This window comes from Pygocentrus nattereri, chromosome 15, assembly GCF_015220715.1.
Source record: "Pygocentrus nattereri isolate fPygNat1 chromosome 15, fPygNat1.pri, whole genome shotgun sequence".
Lineage (NCBI taxonomy): Eukaryota > Metazoa > Chordata > Actinopteri > Characiformes > Serrasalmidae > Pygocentrus > Pygocentrus nattereri.
In genome coordinates, this window is record NC_051225.1 from 18,893,780 (window position 1) to 18,910,998 (window position 17,219).

Here is a 17,219-nt window from a genome sequence, read left to right on the forward strand (position 1 = left end):
TCCATATTTCTGTTAAAATATCCCAACCTTCTGTTAAAATATACCAAGTATGACATGTTTTGTTTATTTTCTATGGGAAAATACACATCAACTACAGAGAACACACTTCTGCACATTTTGATACACACATACTTTTACGTTTAAATTTTTTATACTCAGCAAATAATTGGAGATAATACACTAAAATAAACAAAACAATTTTCCTTCTTACCATTTCAGAAAATGCAAAGCATATTGTATGCATTATTATGCGTATGCTTACATCAAATATGTTTGCATATTGTCACTGTTGTAGCAAAACTTTGCATCTTGTGAAATGGTAAGAAGGAAGAAATACGTTTATATTACAAGAATGTGGACTTTTTTTGTACATTCACATATAAAGGTACATTAGATACTTTAAAGGTACTTTATATGTGAGTAAAAATCTTATGTTTCAGGAAAATAATTTATTTGTTTATTTATTATTATTGTGATGTTCTAAATGCTGCTTCTAGTCATAATCAGATTTGTTTACAGGTCATTTACAGACTATTTTCTGTTCCATGTTACCCAGAAAGTTCTGCTTTCAGAACTTTTACCCTTTTACTGCAATATGTAACAGTTTGAACGCATTTTTCCAGATGTGAAAGTCAAGGCATGTGCATATGGCAGAGAGAGAGACAGCAAGGCATTGAGTGTATGTGTTGATGCCCCCTGCCTCATGCTTTTGTTCCTTTGGGGGAAGGAGGTGGAAAAGATGATTGGCCTACATTTTACTTACAATTATGTTCTCCCTAAAGCATGAAATGTTGAATTCACATCTGTGGAGAGCAGCATTTTTAAACCTTTCCTCTGCAATGTTCTAGGTTTCTGACTACTACCAAATGCGATTAACGTCACAAGGCTTTGATTTTTCATACAATTTTATTTTCAGCAGTTGTGCCGTCATGGGGCCATGGGCTAAGTGAATTGTCCTCTGTACACTTAAACTTTTCCTGGGACATGATTGGGGGCAAATATCAAAGCTCAGGCAGAAAGGCATGCCAAATTGGTAATGTCTTCTTTTTATAAGACATCAGAGCCATTGAACTAAGTAACAAATTATTTTTCAAGTCAGGAAGATTAATATATAATGCTATTTTATGTTATTTTTGTGCATGGGTCTTGAGGTCAGCACTGTGGACACGTCCAAAACAGTTTGCAGAAATTGCTGGAAAATATAAAAACATGGAGATATGGAGTTCATGTTTTACTGAGCTGATTCAAGCGCTTCAAACCCTTTGTGGTCTGTGATCATGTTCCAGGTAGTATCTATTTATGATATATTACGCAACAGCATCTGGTGTCCGTCTCGGAACTGGATGTGTTACTGTGTTGTGAAATCCATACCTCTTGTGTATGCATATGTATGTATACTTATATATACCTAATGTTTGAAGTAGCTGGATGCTCATACAGGAGCAGTTTTGTGGTTGCTTGTAAAATGGTGAGGTTGGTGCTGTAGAAAGAGAGTTATCAGGGGAAAAGAAAGGAAATGGCTCCCTACACAGGTCTTGAAAGAGAGGCATCATGAGACAATCAGGCCTGCCTAGCCATGTGCTTTGTTTTTTGGTCCCAGTCACATGTTGGTGGGTGCTCTTAAGCAGTGATGTGCCTCGGCAGATGCTGAGGGAGCGCATTGTTTGGGTCTCCTCCTCCAGGGCTTCTCATTAGCAAGCTACTCCTGCCCATTAGCTATTTTTTGTGGCTGTGTTCTCCTCTGGGAAGCAAACTTCTCACGGTAAGTGTCAGCATGAGAGCACATAAATGAAATTAGTGTTGAAATTAGTGTAAGAGTTTGCTGTGAGCTGTGGCGCGTAGGCCACTTTACTGACCGCTGACATGAGCGTCTCCTTCCTGTGTGCTGTCCTGACTGGACGTTACATAACAGCCAGACATAAGCATGCATTGTTTGGTCAGGGGTCTATGCTATAGGGTTGGATGATTGTCCTAATTGCTTTCATATTGAAATGGTGAGTTGAAAGATTGTGATTTTTTTTATGTCACAGGACATAATCCTATGATCCTTGCCTACATTATGAACAATGAAATTTTAGAAAAGTTTAATAGACATGCATCAATCTATGTTTGGCATCATGGTCATATAAGGAACTCCATGTCTAACTTCCCATAGTAATAAACATTGCTGTCTTGTGGTTAACAAATGTTCCAAACACAATATGTTTTGTCCTATGTATATTTTCCCCTTAAATGCCCCTTAGGAATCTCTGAATTATGAAGTTATTTAACAGACATTATGTGACTAACGCTAAATACATTCTACAAGCAAGTCAACACTCCTGCGTATTGAAGGATTTTACATGAAAGTGAATCTACTATTAAACTTCACTTTATACAACAGTTAGTTCTGGCCACGCAAGCTGATTGGTTGAGAAGTGTTCTAACTGTGCTGATATTTCACCATAACATCACAGGTTTTTCACAAACACTGTATCAGTCCGCTGAGACCCCACTGCTAAGCAACAACTTTGACATGTTATTTTGCGATAACACACTCCCTCTGTGTTCTAGTGCTTAAATAAGAGAACAAAGTGTAGGCTACTGCTGTCAAAGCAACTGCCACATTTGGCAAAGCTTGCTATTTGCATGGGGTATTTTGGTGAGGTTCTTAGATGTCAGTTCAGTGTGGAACAGTGTTAGCTTGCTTGAAACTCTATAAATGACACTCAACAGGGTTAACATATATAAAATGTATCGGCTTTTTGGAGACACCATCTGTTTTCCCATAGAGAAGGCCCTCTTAAACCCTGAGTTCTTGACATGGGCATGACACTAACTTCAGAAAGACACAACTTCAGACGTCTATTCCGATCAGAAAAAGTCAAACTCTTTTCTGTGTACATTACAACAGCTACTAACCCTACAGTGTGATATTGTAAGATGCCAGCATTCATGCATCAAGCCAGGAAAAGTGGATATGCTACCTATAAACAAGACCTGGCCCTGAAAGTGTTCATTTTAAATGGGGCAATGCAAGCATACATTGTCTGTAATAAGATTAGTATGGTTGAGGTTGTATAAGCACTGGTACCAACCAGTACATCATTACAGTTCGTTCTTTTCATGTACTAGTAATACATAGCTATACTTGGCAGATGCTTAATACTATAGTGACTTTCACTCTACAGACCTACAGTTTAATTCATAGAAATGTATATAAATTGCAGGCTAAATTACAATTGCAGTATTCTTCTGAAAAAATCACAATTTGGAGCTATCCCAAAATCTTTCAGTCCTGCTATGCTGGGTTGAAGGCTGAAGCAGAGAAAGATGGAAGCGTGATGTCATTTGGGCTATCTGTATCTCCTGTCTGACTGCTGCCTGTTGGTCTGGTGTATTAATATACAGCTGTCTAATTACCCAATCAGCCCAGATGGAGCAGGTCACACTTATTTCTCTCTAGCCCTGTGAATTGTCTGCCTTAATTGTGTGTGGGTGTGTAAGAGAGAAAGATTATGCGACAAATGCAACCAACCACAACAATGAAAAAAATGACATCAAATTGTATGTTAGGTCCCATTATGGGACAAGCCTATCCATCATTGTGCTGGGCTTTCTGTGTATTGTGTGGTTCTGTCAATGTAGTGCGCTTGTCTGACATGATGAGCGATTCAACGTTCTGTTGAATCTTGCTGTTTTGTAAGCCAGTGTACACGGGAAGGAAAGCCGCTCACAATGCCTCAGCCCAAGCCACCGGTGTTTCGGGAAATACTTCCTCCAGGATCATAAATAGACTTTTTCTCCCAGGCAGCTGCAGGAGCACATACACCAGAGACAGTGTCCCTGTGGGAGGGGGGATTGTGGTGGGGTGGTAGGGGGGGTGGGGGGTGTGAAAGGTGTAGGTGCATGCAGCACATGACTGTGATTTGGAACTCAGTCAAGTCCAGGAGAACTTGCCCTTTAACTTTCTAACTGCTTGAAAGCAGGCATCTTTCCATCGTCCCCCCTTTCCAGTGTCCTACACATGCTGAAGTTCTGCTGTTGTTTTGAAACTCCTCCACCTCCATCTCTTTCAGTGTGAGGCAGGGGCTGGTGCACTGCCCGCTTTTCCCCTCCTAAACTGCTGATAGGCCAGCCGTAGCAGCCCCCAGAGAGACTCTGCCTTGTAAGCATAGACTGCTGCTAGAGAAAAAACACGCCGAAGCTGGAAAAAGTGACCAAAGCCTCTCAGACGCTTCCCACAAATATGTGTCTGCTGCCAGCGCTCCGGCACAGCTGCCGGCTCTCACAGCAAGCCTGAGCAAAGAGAGAGAAAGACAGGGGTGAAGATGGTGGAAAGCTCACTACTTCATGTCTGGCGAAGTCAGCCTTTCTGCCAACTGAATTTGACGTTCTTGTGCTGGATTTGAGCTTCTGGGCTCTCCACTCTGGTCATCATGCTCAAATGTCCTAGACCGGTCATGGGTAAGAGAAAAATGCTGATTTATTGATGTCCTGAACTGAGCTGGAGTCTGGGGTTTTGATTGTATTCTCTACATACAAGTGAGAAAGCAAGGGCATGGATTTCTTAAGGGAACTCAAGAAGAAATTGATAGAGTAATCCAAGTAGTAGCCTGTTCACAGTGGATGCCTCGGGGACAAAGTGTCTTGATTGTTCTATAGTTTTGAGTGGGAGGTGTGCAGCTTGTGCCCTCAGTGTTTTGTAACTGTGTAACTGTATTGTTTGACCAAGTTGTCATGGAGCTGAACTGCACAGTCTGTAAGTAATTTTCTGATGTTGTCACTAAATTTGGATCTGATACATAATGTGGTGCACCATTACATTTGTCAGTAAGACACACATACTCAAGTTCTTTATTCTGTCTGGCCTGTATGTAGAATACCATTAAGACGTTACACTAGTGTGTTGCAGTAGTTGAGTGTGGATCAAGGTCAGCATCAGTGGCAGTAGGTTAGACTCCTGCCTCGACCTGGAATGTGGCAGATCTACATTGGAGACAAATAGGAGTGTGTGAGGTGAGGTAATGCCTGTGGTGAACTGTGGTGTGTCTGTTCTGCCAGGCACTCCTTTATCATGCCCACCACTCACATGCACAAGCTGCCCTAAGCCTCACACACCAATTTCTTTACTAACAACTGATAACAAGGCTGTCCTCTTCCTCTTTTACTTTGAACTGCTCCAAACATAGTTGTCTTTTGCAACAAATAGTTTTTTCTCATAATATGCCCTAAATAAGATGCCTTTAATTTGGTCATCTGGGCTGAGTGCGAATTAAGACTTGATTCAATCCGGTTTGTTTACTGTCAAAGGTACTCTCAAAAGTCTTAACCAACGCAAAGTTTGAAGGCATCAATATTTTTCATGTCCTGCTCTGTTACTGAACACTTTTAACATCCCTAAAAAACTATTCCAGTGCATCGAGTAATAAAGGCAGTATTGTGTTTCTTTTATGTAATGATAGAAAACACAGTAACATACAGAAAGCTCCATTTCCCATTGCTGATACATTTTGCTCTGCTCAGCATTGACATGCATGTGTCCCAACTGCTCTGGTGACAAATTTCACTGAGCTAAAGGGCTGAATATTTAATCAGTCTTATACATCGAAATTGCAGTTTGAAAGAATGTTATTTTCAAATTGCAACAGCTGCAGTTATTGAATATTGTCTTAACAAGGTGGCATCACTAAAGACTTATGCATGCACATATGTACCCAATACATTTCCAAGGACTGCAGCCTCTTTCATGTTGACTCATGCTGATAAGAGGATGCATGTCTTGTTCCTGACAGTTGTAGACTGGGGAGGCCCACGTGTAGGGCTGGGACGATAACCGTATTACCACAATACCGCGGTTATGTAATGCCTACCGCGGTGTTGAGCTTATTACCGTCATTTATTTATTTATTTATAAAATTAATAGTTTCCCGCTCTAAGTTCTGACTGACCCAACACTTTTCCGTTGTGATCGCTGTGCATGTGAGGGAAAGGGAGAGTCCATTAAATAAATAAACGGGGGGGGGGGGGGGGGGTTCTTTTTGTGTGTGAGTATTTTTAATTATTTCTAGGTTTCGGTACTTGTGATTACACAAAAATAAAAGCAGTTACATTTTAATTCCTTTGTGCTGAACGAAAAAGCACATCTCTTACATGGTAGCGTCCATGCAGATGACCGTTGAGCCCACATTACTCAAATCAACAATGGCGACAAATCTAGCTTACAAGCCAAATACTGTGTCACCAATTTGGGCACATTTTGGCTTCGAGCCAGATGACAAGGGATCGCCGGCGAGTTTGGATGAGGCAGAAAAAAGTATCTGTCTCAAGAGGAAATACGACCAATCTAAGATCACATCTTAGAGTTAACCATCCTTCTGTGTTTGCCGAACCTGGCAGCAGCACACCTGCGTCAGGAGGAGGTACAACCTCGGGTCAGCAGCGACAGCAGCGGCCTTTGCGAGAGGAGAGAAGTACCAGCGTGACAGCAACCAGTGGCGAGCGCTTACTGACAGTGTGACTCGCTATTTGGTTGAAGAAATGGTGCCGTTGTTCTGTCGAGTTGTGGTACGCATCGATATTTGCTACTTTGCGCTTTTGCGCATGCGCAGACCCACAGCCTTGTCATAAGTTTCCACGCCCATTAATCTATGCTCCCTTTCTGTCGAGTATACGTTCAGGTGAGTAATTTCTTATCTTTTTTATTGTTTCCTGACCTATAAACATTTATATAGGCTCCTTAATAAATGTTTTGCATCCTGCCTGCTCTCATCGCACTTTTCTGCAGAATGTAAAAAACTAACTGATAATGTCGTGCATTTTGTGTTCTCTGTAACCAAACCATTTTGTAATCCTAACCATTTAGCATATATATATATATATATATATATATATATATATATATATATATATGCATATATGGTTTGTATACAGAAGTTATAATAAAGAAGTTATAATAAACTGCATATCCATGCTTCCCTTGTCCATACGGTGCACACAGAGTAAGTAGTGATGTAAAAAAAATATGGGTCTGTACTGGAAGCATTTTTCGATAAGGGATGCACTATTTGACATATGATATTAGTCTATCGAGATATGCTACACATGGAAAATATTTAATAAGGAAGTTATAATGGATTTAAATCCATGCTTCCCTTGTCCATACAGTGCACGTACTTGATTTTGTAATTAAATGCGTCATAATACTGAGTTAGGCTCTATTTAATGGGAAACACACAACTGGAAGTGCAAACCGATAAGGTAGCATTTCTCGATGGAGTAGCACAGATCGATAGAGTCTGCTGACGATTAACGCTACGGTAGCATTTTTCGACAAAGCAGCACAATTCGACAGAACACCGTTTGGCACTGTTGAGAAGCCGGCGTTCAAAGCCATGCTGCAGGCTTTTGATAAACAGTATGTACTTCTCGACCGAAAGTACTTTTCTCAAACAGCGATCCCTGCAATGTATCTTACTGTGAAGGATGACATCATACGAGACCTGAAAGACGTTGACCATTTCTCAGCGACAGCGGATATGTGGTCTAGCGTGAATATGATGCCCATACATGAGCCTGACCGTTCACTATCTCAGTGCACACAAAGAGCCTGGAGACCGTATTCATGTCATCTGCATGGGCGCTACCATGTAAGAGATGTGCTTTTTCGTTCAGCACAAACGTATATACGACGGCTGGAGAAGGAGAAGGAACAAGTGCACCAGCTCCAGCTCCTAAAAAAAATGAATCTCGCAGACCTGCTTGGAAAAAGAAAAGAAAAGACCTTCACTCCAGTCACCAGGAGAATCCGTGCGGACACTGAACTCGCGAGATATTTGCAGGAGGAAGTCCTTGATTCGCACTAGGACCCGCTTGCGTGGTGGCTTGAAAATCAAGCTCGATTCCCTCTTCTGTGGAAGGTTGCCAGAAAATCTACGACCGTATGCGCAAAGAGCACTCCCTCCGCGGCAGGCAACATCGTCACTCCGTTTAGATCCTCCTTTAAACCGGACAAAGTGAACGTGTTGGTTTGTCTGGCAAGAAACATGAAGACGGAAAAATAAGCTAGAATATTCACTTTAGCGGCTCCGTGGCTGTACAACTAGCACTTATTCTACCGACTCATTATTAACAATATTATGGCCATAATTTTGCCTTCAGCATTTACTTTACGAAGAATACATTTTTGGTTAATTTACAAAGTGCATTTTTTTAATTGTTTTTTGAGCGGTTAACCGCTGCACCGCGGTAAGAAACCCATACCGTCACAGCCCTGCCCACGTGTGTTTGCTTTTGTCCTCTATTATTTATCTAAGATAACTCAAAACACACAGGGGCCGCACCCAGCCACTACACGTAGCCTCTTTGAAAACTGTACTTTTCTGGCCTGGGCCGGCATTCTAAAGTGTCTCAGCGGGGAGGAAGGTGTGTGTTGTCTCAGCGAGAGCGGGTCTGTCACTGTGACCTTCCCCTCAAGCCTCCGCTGTCTATTGTAACTCACTCGCATGTCAATGGCTGCGACCTCAGGGCTCTGAGACAACATCTACAATTCACATGCTCCTTGACGCACATTGTCTTTCCTTTGGAACATGCCTCTTGGGGATTTATGTGTGTGTTTGTGTGTGTGTATGCATGTGTGCGAAAATGAAACCGTGCTTTGGAAAGTTTCATTACTGTACTTAACAGAATTCATTTGTTAGCCGAAACCCCTTGGATAATGTCTGATGCTTAAAGGATAAAAGATAATATATTCAGTTAAATTATCTGTGGCCCCTCTTTGGTGCACTAAGGAGTCTGTACAGCATTGCAGAGATCAGCTCTTAAGACAAATTTATGAATTTATAACCTATGATATATAGCTTATAACATACTGTAGGCTTAATAAATCATATCAACTTGAAACACCTATGATAGTGCCCATTTGCTATTATTATAATTGAGTTTTGAGTCGTGTCCGTTTTACTAAGTATAAGGAAATGTGCCAACAGTATCATTTGTAGTAATCTGTAGTTACAGACACATCGAGATTAGTTTTAGAACAATCTGGTGTATTCTCTTAAGGCAGTAGTCTCCAACCCTGGTCTTGTGCATCTGCCTTGCACTGAGGAGAAATGACCCATTGTTTTTGTAACTACTGTTTTTTTCTGAAAACAAGAAATTCTTTTCATTTGCTTTAGTGGCTAAGACTTTTTCACAGTGCCGTATGCTTACAAACACATTGTAGATCTGATATAGCACACCCAAATGTGATATAGGTAACCTGTAATGGTAGTTGGTGTAGTGTAGTGGGTAACCCATCTGCCTTCTATGCTGTAGATTAGGGTTCAATCCCCTGCTTGGGTAAGCACCCTACACTCTACCAATAAGAGTCCTTGGGCAAGACTCCTAACACTACCTTCGCCTACCTGTGCAAAATGATCAAATTGTAAGTCGTTCAAAAAGAGCGTCAGCCGAATGCCGTAAATGTATACTTTTGTAGCAAGGGGTTGGGATAGTGTAGTGGTTAGCACCTCTGCCTTCTACACTGTAGACTGGGCTTCAATCCCCACCTGGGCAAACGCCCTACACTATACCAATAAGAGTCCTTGGGCAAGACTCCTAACACCGCCTTGGCCTCCCTATGTAAAATGATCCAGTTGCAAGTTGCTCTGGATGAGAGCGTCAGCCAAATGCCATAAATGTAAATGTAGCAAGTTTCCTGATTGGACAGTATGTAATGAAAGTAGTGCCTCTTAAGGCAGTCCTTTGTACCAGAACCTGAATAAGGTTTTGTTTTAAGTCTTCACTGTGCTTTGAAGTGACCCTAGGCAGTACAGTGAAAAGTAAAAAGAGCCTTAAAGCATGTATTTTATAAGAACAACTGGATGAATGAATGGCTTGTTTGAAGGGGTGAATCCATTACATATGGAAACAAACCAGGAGCTGTATTCATGTCTGAAAGTCACTGTTGCAAGGGGCAAACCCAGAATGGAAACTCTTCTCAGAATGGGGTCTTTCTGAAAGGACACAGTTCCATCGCACATTTTTATTTTTTCCCTGCATCATATATTTTGTTTACCACAGACTGCTGATTGTACTATTCATGGAAATGTACAATGTCAGCAACTGCATGTTCTGGTGAATTACACCAGTAAGTAAGAATGACAGCAAGTAGTGCTGGGCACTATCCACCTTTTTAAAACCTTGACAATGTATGTCCTGTCGCACTGCATTATGGGATCATCTTGCCATTGACAGGGTTTATTCTGTGTTCACATGCTGCAAATATTAACGTACAGCGCACATGCTTTTTTACACTGAAATTGCTGTTTTAATGCAGTTTTTCAGTCTTGTCATTCCAAACATCTACATAATGATAAAACTTACACAAACTCCTAAACAATGAGTTTCTCCTCTTCCATTAAGTAGGTCTGAAGGTTGAAGTCACTTGAAGGCCATGTCAAAGTCAAAGCGATCTTTGTCATTCAGACTGCAATAAGGAGTGAACGAGATTGCATTTCTCCAGCTCTGATATGCAAATATAACCTAAATACAACATAAAGGCAAATTTTTGTAGACAGACTAAAAAGCATAGGCAGACATAAAACATATGCATAGGAGAAAATATTTTAAAAAACCTACTATACGCTTATCTTAGTATTATTGCACAATGTAACAGAAAGTGGGTGGCTCGGTGGCACGGTGGGTAGCGCTGTCGCCTCACAGCGAGGAGGGCCTGGGTTTGATTCCCTGCCCGGGTGACCAGGGTCCTCTCTGTGTGGAGTTTGCATGTTCTCCCTGTGTCTGTGCGGTTTTCCTCTGGGTTCTCTGGTTTCCTCCCACAGTCCAAAGACATGCAGTCAGGCCAATTGGACGTGCTAAATTGCCCCTAGGTGTGAGTGACTATCTGTGTCTGCCCTGCGATGGACTGGTGGCCTGTCCAGGGTGTATCCTGCCTTCTGCCCGAAGACTGCTGGCATAGGCTCCAGCACCCCCCCGACCCTGACGGAGAAGCAGCTTAGAAAATGGATGGATGGAGAAAAATGGATGTAACAGAAAGTGTAAACTTGACACTAGTGGATAGTGATAAAGTGCTAAAGTACTGAGAACATTAAAATTATAGCACACAAAAAGGAAACATGAGTTCTGATAAATGTGTTCAGACAGTATGTGTATGTTTGGGAGTTTAACAGTCCTGATAGGCCAGTTTGAGGACAGAAGGCTGAACAGTGTACTTGAATGGGTGAATGGGGTGTCTGACCATTTTTGGTCGGCTCATTATAGAAAGGGAAGACACTTCTGTGCCTTTTTGACAAGGGAGGTGGTGTGTGTTGTCCATGTCAGGTCGTCCATGATGTGCATTCCCAAAAACTTGGGTGCTTCTCATTGACTCTACAGTGTTAACAAAAATTGTAAGTGAAGTATGTACCATGTGTTTTCTTCTGAACTCGACAATAATTTACCTGGTTATGTTGGCATTCATTGACAGGTTGTTATTGTCACACCAGACTTTGAGCTGGTTCATTTACTCTCTGAGTCGTTGTCGTTGCTGATGAGGCTGACCACTGTTGTATTGTCTGTAAGCTTGATAATGCGGTTCAAGCTGTACTTGGCACAACAGTCATGAGTCATCAGGGTGAACAACAGAGGGCGCAGCGCACAGCGCTGGGAAACCATCTTTATGATGAAGGGTTTAGAGGTGTTTATTTCAGCTTGTACTGTTTCAGGTCTGTCTGCAAGGATGTTTAGTAACCAGTTGCACAGTGGGGTGTCGATGTCTAATGTGCCAAGTTTTTTTAACAAGTGCATGGGGATGACTGAGTTGAAGGCAGAGCTCATATACAGTATATTAGTTCTCTCTGCCACCAGCAGATTTACCTCAGTTGGCTAACTCAGCTACTGGCATGTGTAAAGGAGAGGATTCATGCAATATTTGATTTATTTCAGTTACTCCTACTTATTTCACTTAGTTTTGGCATATTCCACTGCAGGTAGCTTTTTAACAATCTCTGCCTGGCTAGTTAAAATAATGACATTATTACTGTACTGTACAAAAATAACCCCCACAGAATCTAGAGTAGATCACACAAATCTTCCATTTAACACTAAGGGAGCAATCAATCTAAAGTAAAGGATAATCGTGTGGTAGCTCAGTTAACGTTACTAGCCCAGTAACAGATTACCTTGCACCTTGCACCTTTTAGCTGGAAAACAGGTTTTTCAGATACCCCTACATAAGGTAAAACAAAGCACAGATATGTTTTTATGTAACTTTGATATATCTAGTTTGTGAAATGGATGGCATAATATATAAGATTGTATAAAAATATTTCACTGCACAGTTATTATAGGTTATATTATTTAATATTTGGATGCTTGACAAAACCAGAAAATGTGCAAATTTATGCTTAAAGTGTCTGTCTATCCCTTATATTTCACAAAATAAAATTCAGAATGTGTTCGTTTAGGCTGACTATTCAAAAGCACATACTCTATGTCCTAAAGAAAAGATAACACCAATATCTTTGTCCCTTGTCTAAATACAGGTCCTTAAACATGTGTGTGCCATAGGTGGAAAACTGACTTAAAAATTCTATATCAAAACTGTAAAGCAGACTTGTGCCATTAATAAAATAATGATGCTAAACCCAAAGGGATGTTATTTTGTACTTATACATTGTTCTCTGATCATAACAACAGCCCACAGCAGTTCCACCACCAAAAGCAGTTTTTCAATGAACATTGAACACTTTTATTTCTACTCTCTATCTAATCTGTTTTGTTTTATTTTGCTGTAATCTGTGATCTTCAGATCAGCCAAAAGCGAGCAAAGCAGGTAGAAAAGTTAACTAGAATTTTTCACCTATTCTAAACCAGCCTGGACTGAGAGGACACCTATAACCTTTTGCCATCTTGTCTAGCATTATATTAAAACTAAAACAAAGTAGTTCACTTTACATAATTACCTAATGAAAAAACTGTGAATTTTCAAGCAGTCATTCAATAAATATGAAATCATTTGTTGAAGAGTTGCAAATGTAGTTTGTAGTTACAGCAGCTGGTTAGCTTTGCAAGCATGATAACAGCTCTGCCCACCACAGGACACGTTTAGCTGACAGAGGTGTCACATTCAGGTCCAGAAAGCAGAAAGGCGAAGTGAAACCTGTGGTGTTAATCTTAACGTTAGCTTAGCAAGCAGGCTACAGACCCAAATAGTGCCTCCATTGTACAGGCTTGATTCTGAAAATTGGTGCTCTGTTGAAACACATTTAGATTACAAAAATGTTTGAGAGAGCAAATGGAGAAGAACAGTAAGCTGAAATCAAACCTGTCCTGTGGTGTTTAGTTAACAGGCCAAATGTAGCACACCATAGCACTGGATTGGTTGTAGGTGACTGGTCCTAAAATGACATGTTTTATAGCACAAAGACTGGTGTTGGGAGTGAAGGCTGTTTAACGTTAGTGTTTCTGAAGTTTTCCTAGCTCTTACCCATTTTGTTTTCCCTGTCATCCACAGATGAGATTATGCAACAAGAGATAAGGCCTCTGCTGGCCGTGGACATCATTGAACAGCTTCATAGGCAGTTTGCCCTGCTGTCAGGTAAGAGACTCCTTCTCCAAATTCTCAGCTTTTGGCAGTGGAACTGCTGTGGGCTGTATTTAGGAAGATTCCACTGATTTAATATATATGGCATGACATACACCAGACTGCTAGCAGGTTTGTTGTGAATATCCACATGGAGGCGTGTTGAGGGAAATCCTTCCAAGGACGGTCAGTGTACATATTCAGAAGTACATGTCTGCTTACTGAATGGCTTGGCTAAGTGCACTTATTTGTACCTCTGTAACAGTGTTTATTTATTTGTATGTATTTATTTATTTATTTCTAACAATTTCTAACAATAAGAACTTCTGACCTTTTTTCCACTCAGCTGATGCTGAGGAGACCTTTAATACAGTTTCCATGTATTTCCACTGTTAAGTTAAGCCAAGTGGCATGGGGATTTATTATTAGTTTGTAGGATAACAAAAGAATGCTAAATCCAAGGACAGAAGTTCAGGAAGTTACATAAAAATGTTCCTGAGGTTTCCTGAAGTGGAAATAGCTTGAGCTAAGCCAGTTCTAGCTGGTTTGTGAGTTGAAGTCACAGAAATTAAGTGACCCTGTAAATTATTTATAGATGTGTGCCATTAAGGGTAATTGGGGTGCCATTTAGCCCTTGTAAAAAATAAAAAAATATTATCATTATTTTATTCTGAATATAAGATAATATACAATTAACCATTGAAAATGCTGGTAGGAAAAGGAACAATATGATGAAATGATAATATGAGTTGTATTTTTCTAACAATGGCTTAAATCAGTAACAATTATGCATATTGTTACTACGTAAAGATGTATGATGTGATATGAAAAACTCTTTTATGTTATTATTTCAGGCTTTACAGGGCAGTTCACAGTAGCACATGCACACCATATCTTAGTGTTCTTTTTCTCCACACTAAATAATGCTATTTTTTCAGTTTTAACAAAAAATCTTATATAGCTATGCCTTACAAAGCACACATAAAAAGAAAAAAAATGGTAGATTTGAGCCATCACACAAAAAGCAAACTACCAATAAATAATAAAAATCAATATAAATATGTACTAATAAGAATAATACAAATTATTTTCAATTTTATCTTCAGAAGGAAACACGTGTTTTAAGTTTGTAGCTTGTAGAATGTTCGATTGATGATATTCCACAGAATATTCAAAAATGGAAATATTAGATAATTGCCCTATATAGGCTAGAAGTTCAATAATAAGGAAATCCTTTGAATGAATCCTTGTCAGTCAATTTCACAATATCACTGAAAATGACCAAAAAAAAAAGAATGAGAAAATTAATTTTCCTGCTTCCCATGATCTTCAGGAAATCGATATGGTACAACTCTCTGTTAAACATGTGACGTATGGAATGCCACTCTTTTTCTGATAAAGCAGATTTAAACATAAATACATTAATTGAACACAGAATTAGTAGAACAAGTAGTTTTGTTCACCAGTGGTCATTTTCAGAAAGGAAAGCCTAGTATCTAGCTTGGGTTTCTGGCTGTCTTTTGGCCTGATCTGTGTGCTGAGAAGATTTTGAGCAGATATCAGACTGAGCACTGATCAGTGTTAATGTGTTCTTATCACTTCCTACTGAACCTGTAGACTGAGAGCTTACTCAATCACACCCACAATATTATTAGATTTCAGCTCTGCCATTTCCTGAAGCTGCATCTGGGTGTTACCTTCCCTGCTGCATTTATACTCCGAATGGTATGTTTCCAGCTCCTGAAACAATGAAGTCTTGACGTCTTAATTTGATGCAGTAGTGCATTTGCTGGTGTCTAAAATAATGCTAAGATACTAATTCACTCAGGAACAATCAGAAAGGAAATGTTAGTGTGGTTAAACCTGTTCAGAGATTGTTAGCAAAGAGGGTGAGCGTGACAAGAAAGATCTTGATCAGTTGCACAGAGGCAGACAGTAATGACAGACATTGTAGCAAATATGCCTAATGAAGAAGTCAAATGAAGCTGTTGGTTAAGAGTGCAACTAAGACAGCAACCCTTCGTGTTAAAAGCTTAATGTCTGTGGACAGGAAACCTGAAGCTGTGAGGGAGTGAATAAGACAAAATGGAAAAAAATAAATGAGTATCTTGAACAAACTACTGTTTCTGTGGAAATAGATTGCAACATAACAAATTGCCTGTCCTGTTGTTCATCTTTAACATGTTTTCTGTCACATTTTAGTGAGCTAAGATGTTTAATACAAAAACAAAGGCTTTGTCACATGAGTAACAGCAAGATGTAGTTGCCACCGTCTTAGCCAGTGCCTTAGAAAACTAATTTCTAAGAATAAAAGTCACCAATCGGAGTCAGTATGATCGACAAAATACCATGCAAAAGTATGTGGTAAACAACTGGCACATACACATATACTTGTATAATCAGTATTAAAGTATTCTGTCACCCCTCATGCCCCCTCATGGTGCTGAGCCTGTAAAATGAAGGCCTAATGAAGTTAGACAGCTCCCAAACAGGTAAGGTGAAATGGAAATAATTTCTAATCATTTAGAACATTGTACTGTATTTTCATAGGTTGGTCTATGTTTTGGCTGTCATTTAGTCAGTTAGCATGTGACTAAGCTACATCTGTTACATCAGAGATAGCAGTTGACGTAACTGGGTGAAACTCCCAGCTTTGCTCATCTACAGGGAGTTTTCCATTCTTTCCTGCTTGTGTTGCACCACCTGGGGCCTGTACAGCGTTGCCAAGTCCTGCCATGGAGCTGTGATATGTGGCTCTGTGCAGCTACAGATGTTATGCACAGTTATGGAGGATGGGGCGGGGATAACTCCAGAGGCTTTTAAATTCATTTAACTTGTATCTCCTAACTTCAAAGAGTAAACCTCTTGATGTAGCTTCACGCCTCTTAATTTCATCATATGTGCATTTCCTGTCTTGCTTCAGTTTTTTTTTAATCATGCTAAATGAGTCAGTTTCAGGCTCTATTTTGCTAATGGTGGTTCTGATGAAACAGATGACTGATGATGGGAAGAATGCACTGCAGGACTGTTCAAATCAGCTTCAAACACTCTGTTCTGACCTCGGTGGAAGGATGTAATTTAGTAGTTAGTCTGCTTCTAAGCTTTATGTCAAATTATCTCACTATGGTGACAACATTGAATAGAATCCTGTGTTTGGGCTGTCAGACATTTAAATTTAGTAGACAAAGGTCCTGTTTTTGGTCTATCACATCCTTGTAGAAAAGTTAGCCATTCAGCACTCGCTATTTAGAGGCAGTGTTGTACTGAGAACAGGACTGATTATGTGAAATCCCTGCCCATTCTATGTCTGTCATCTGTTATCTTGAGAGAATTTGGGAGATTCTGTATAATTGGAAATGTCATACTGGTAATAATACTAGTTGTGATTTTATCAGGATAAATTTGGAAAAGCAGTGGAAATTAATTCGGTGTGGTGAACCTGTACATGTGGAGAGAGAAAGATTGAAAAAAATTATGGCACAAAGAATGACACAGGACTAATTAGACACAAACACACAATCTTTCGTTTATAACACTTTTACAGCTACCATTCTCCAACCAAGCTTATGGTTATGTTATGGAATTTGAAGGTCGATACAGAACAAAAATGTAGCAGGTACTTTAGAGTAAGGCCCAAAACAAAGTTGCTTCCCTTTAAAAACTTCCTTAAAATGAG

The 17,219-nt window shown here is 40.0% G+C and overlaps 1 protein-coding gene across 12 annotated transcripts in view; it reads left to right on the forward strand.

Annotated features, from left to right (window-relative positions):
• The window catches only part of mcf2l2 (MCF.2 cell line derived transforming sequence-like 2), a 78,785-nt gene that overhangs the window by 13,152 nt on the left and 48,414 nt on the right, over positions 1 to 17,219 (forward strand). For 10 of the 12 annotated variants that reach the window (XM_017717831.2, XM_037545160.1, XM_037545162.1 and 7 more), the window contains one exon: positions 13,475 to 13,558. In XM_017717831.2, coding sequence (XP_017573320.1) covers positions 13,475 to 13,558 — 84 coding nt within the window. Of the gene's footprint in view, positions 1 to 4,204; positions 4,447 to 13,474; positions 13,559 to 14,643; positions 16,036 to 17,219 lie in introns of those variants that run through there. The other 2 variants (XM_017717832.2, XM_037545164.1) reach the window with 2 other exon arrangements.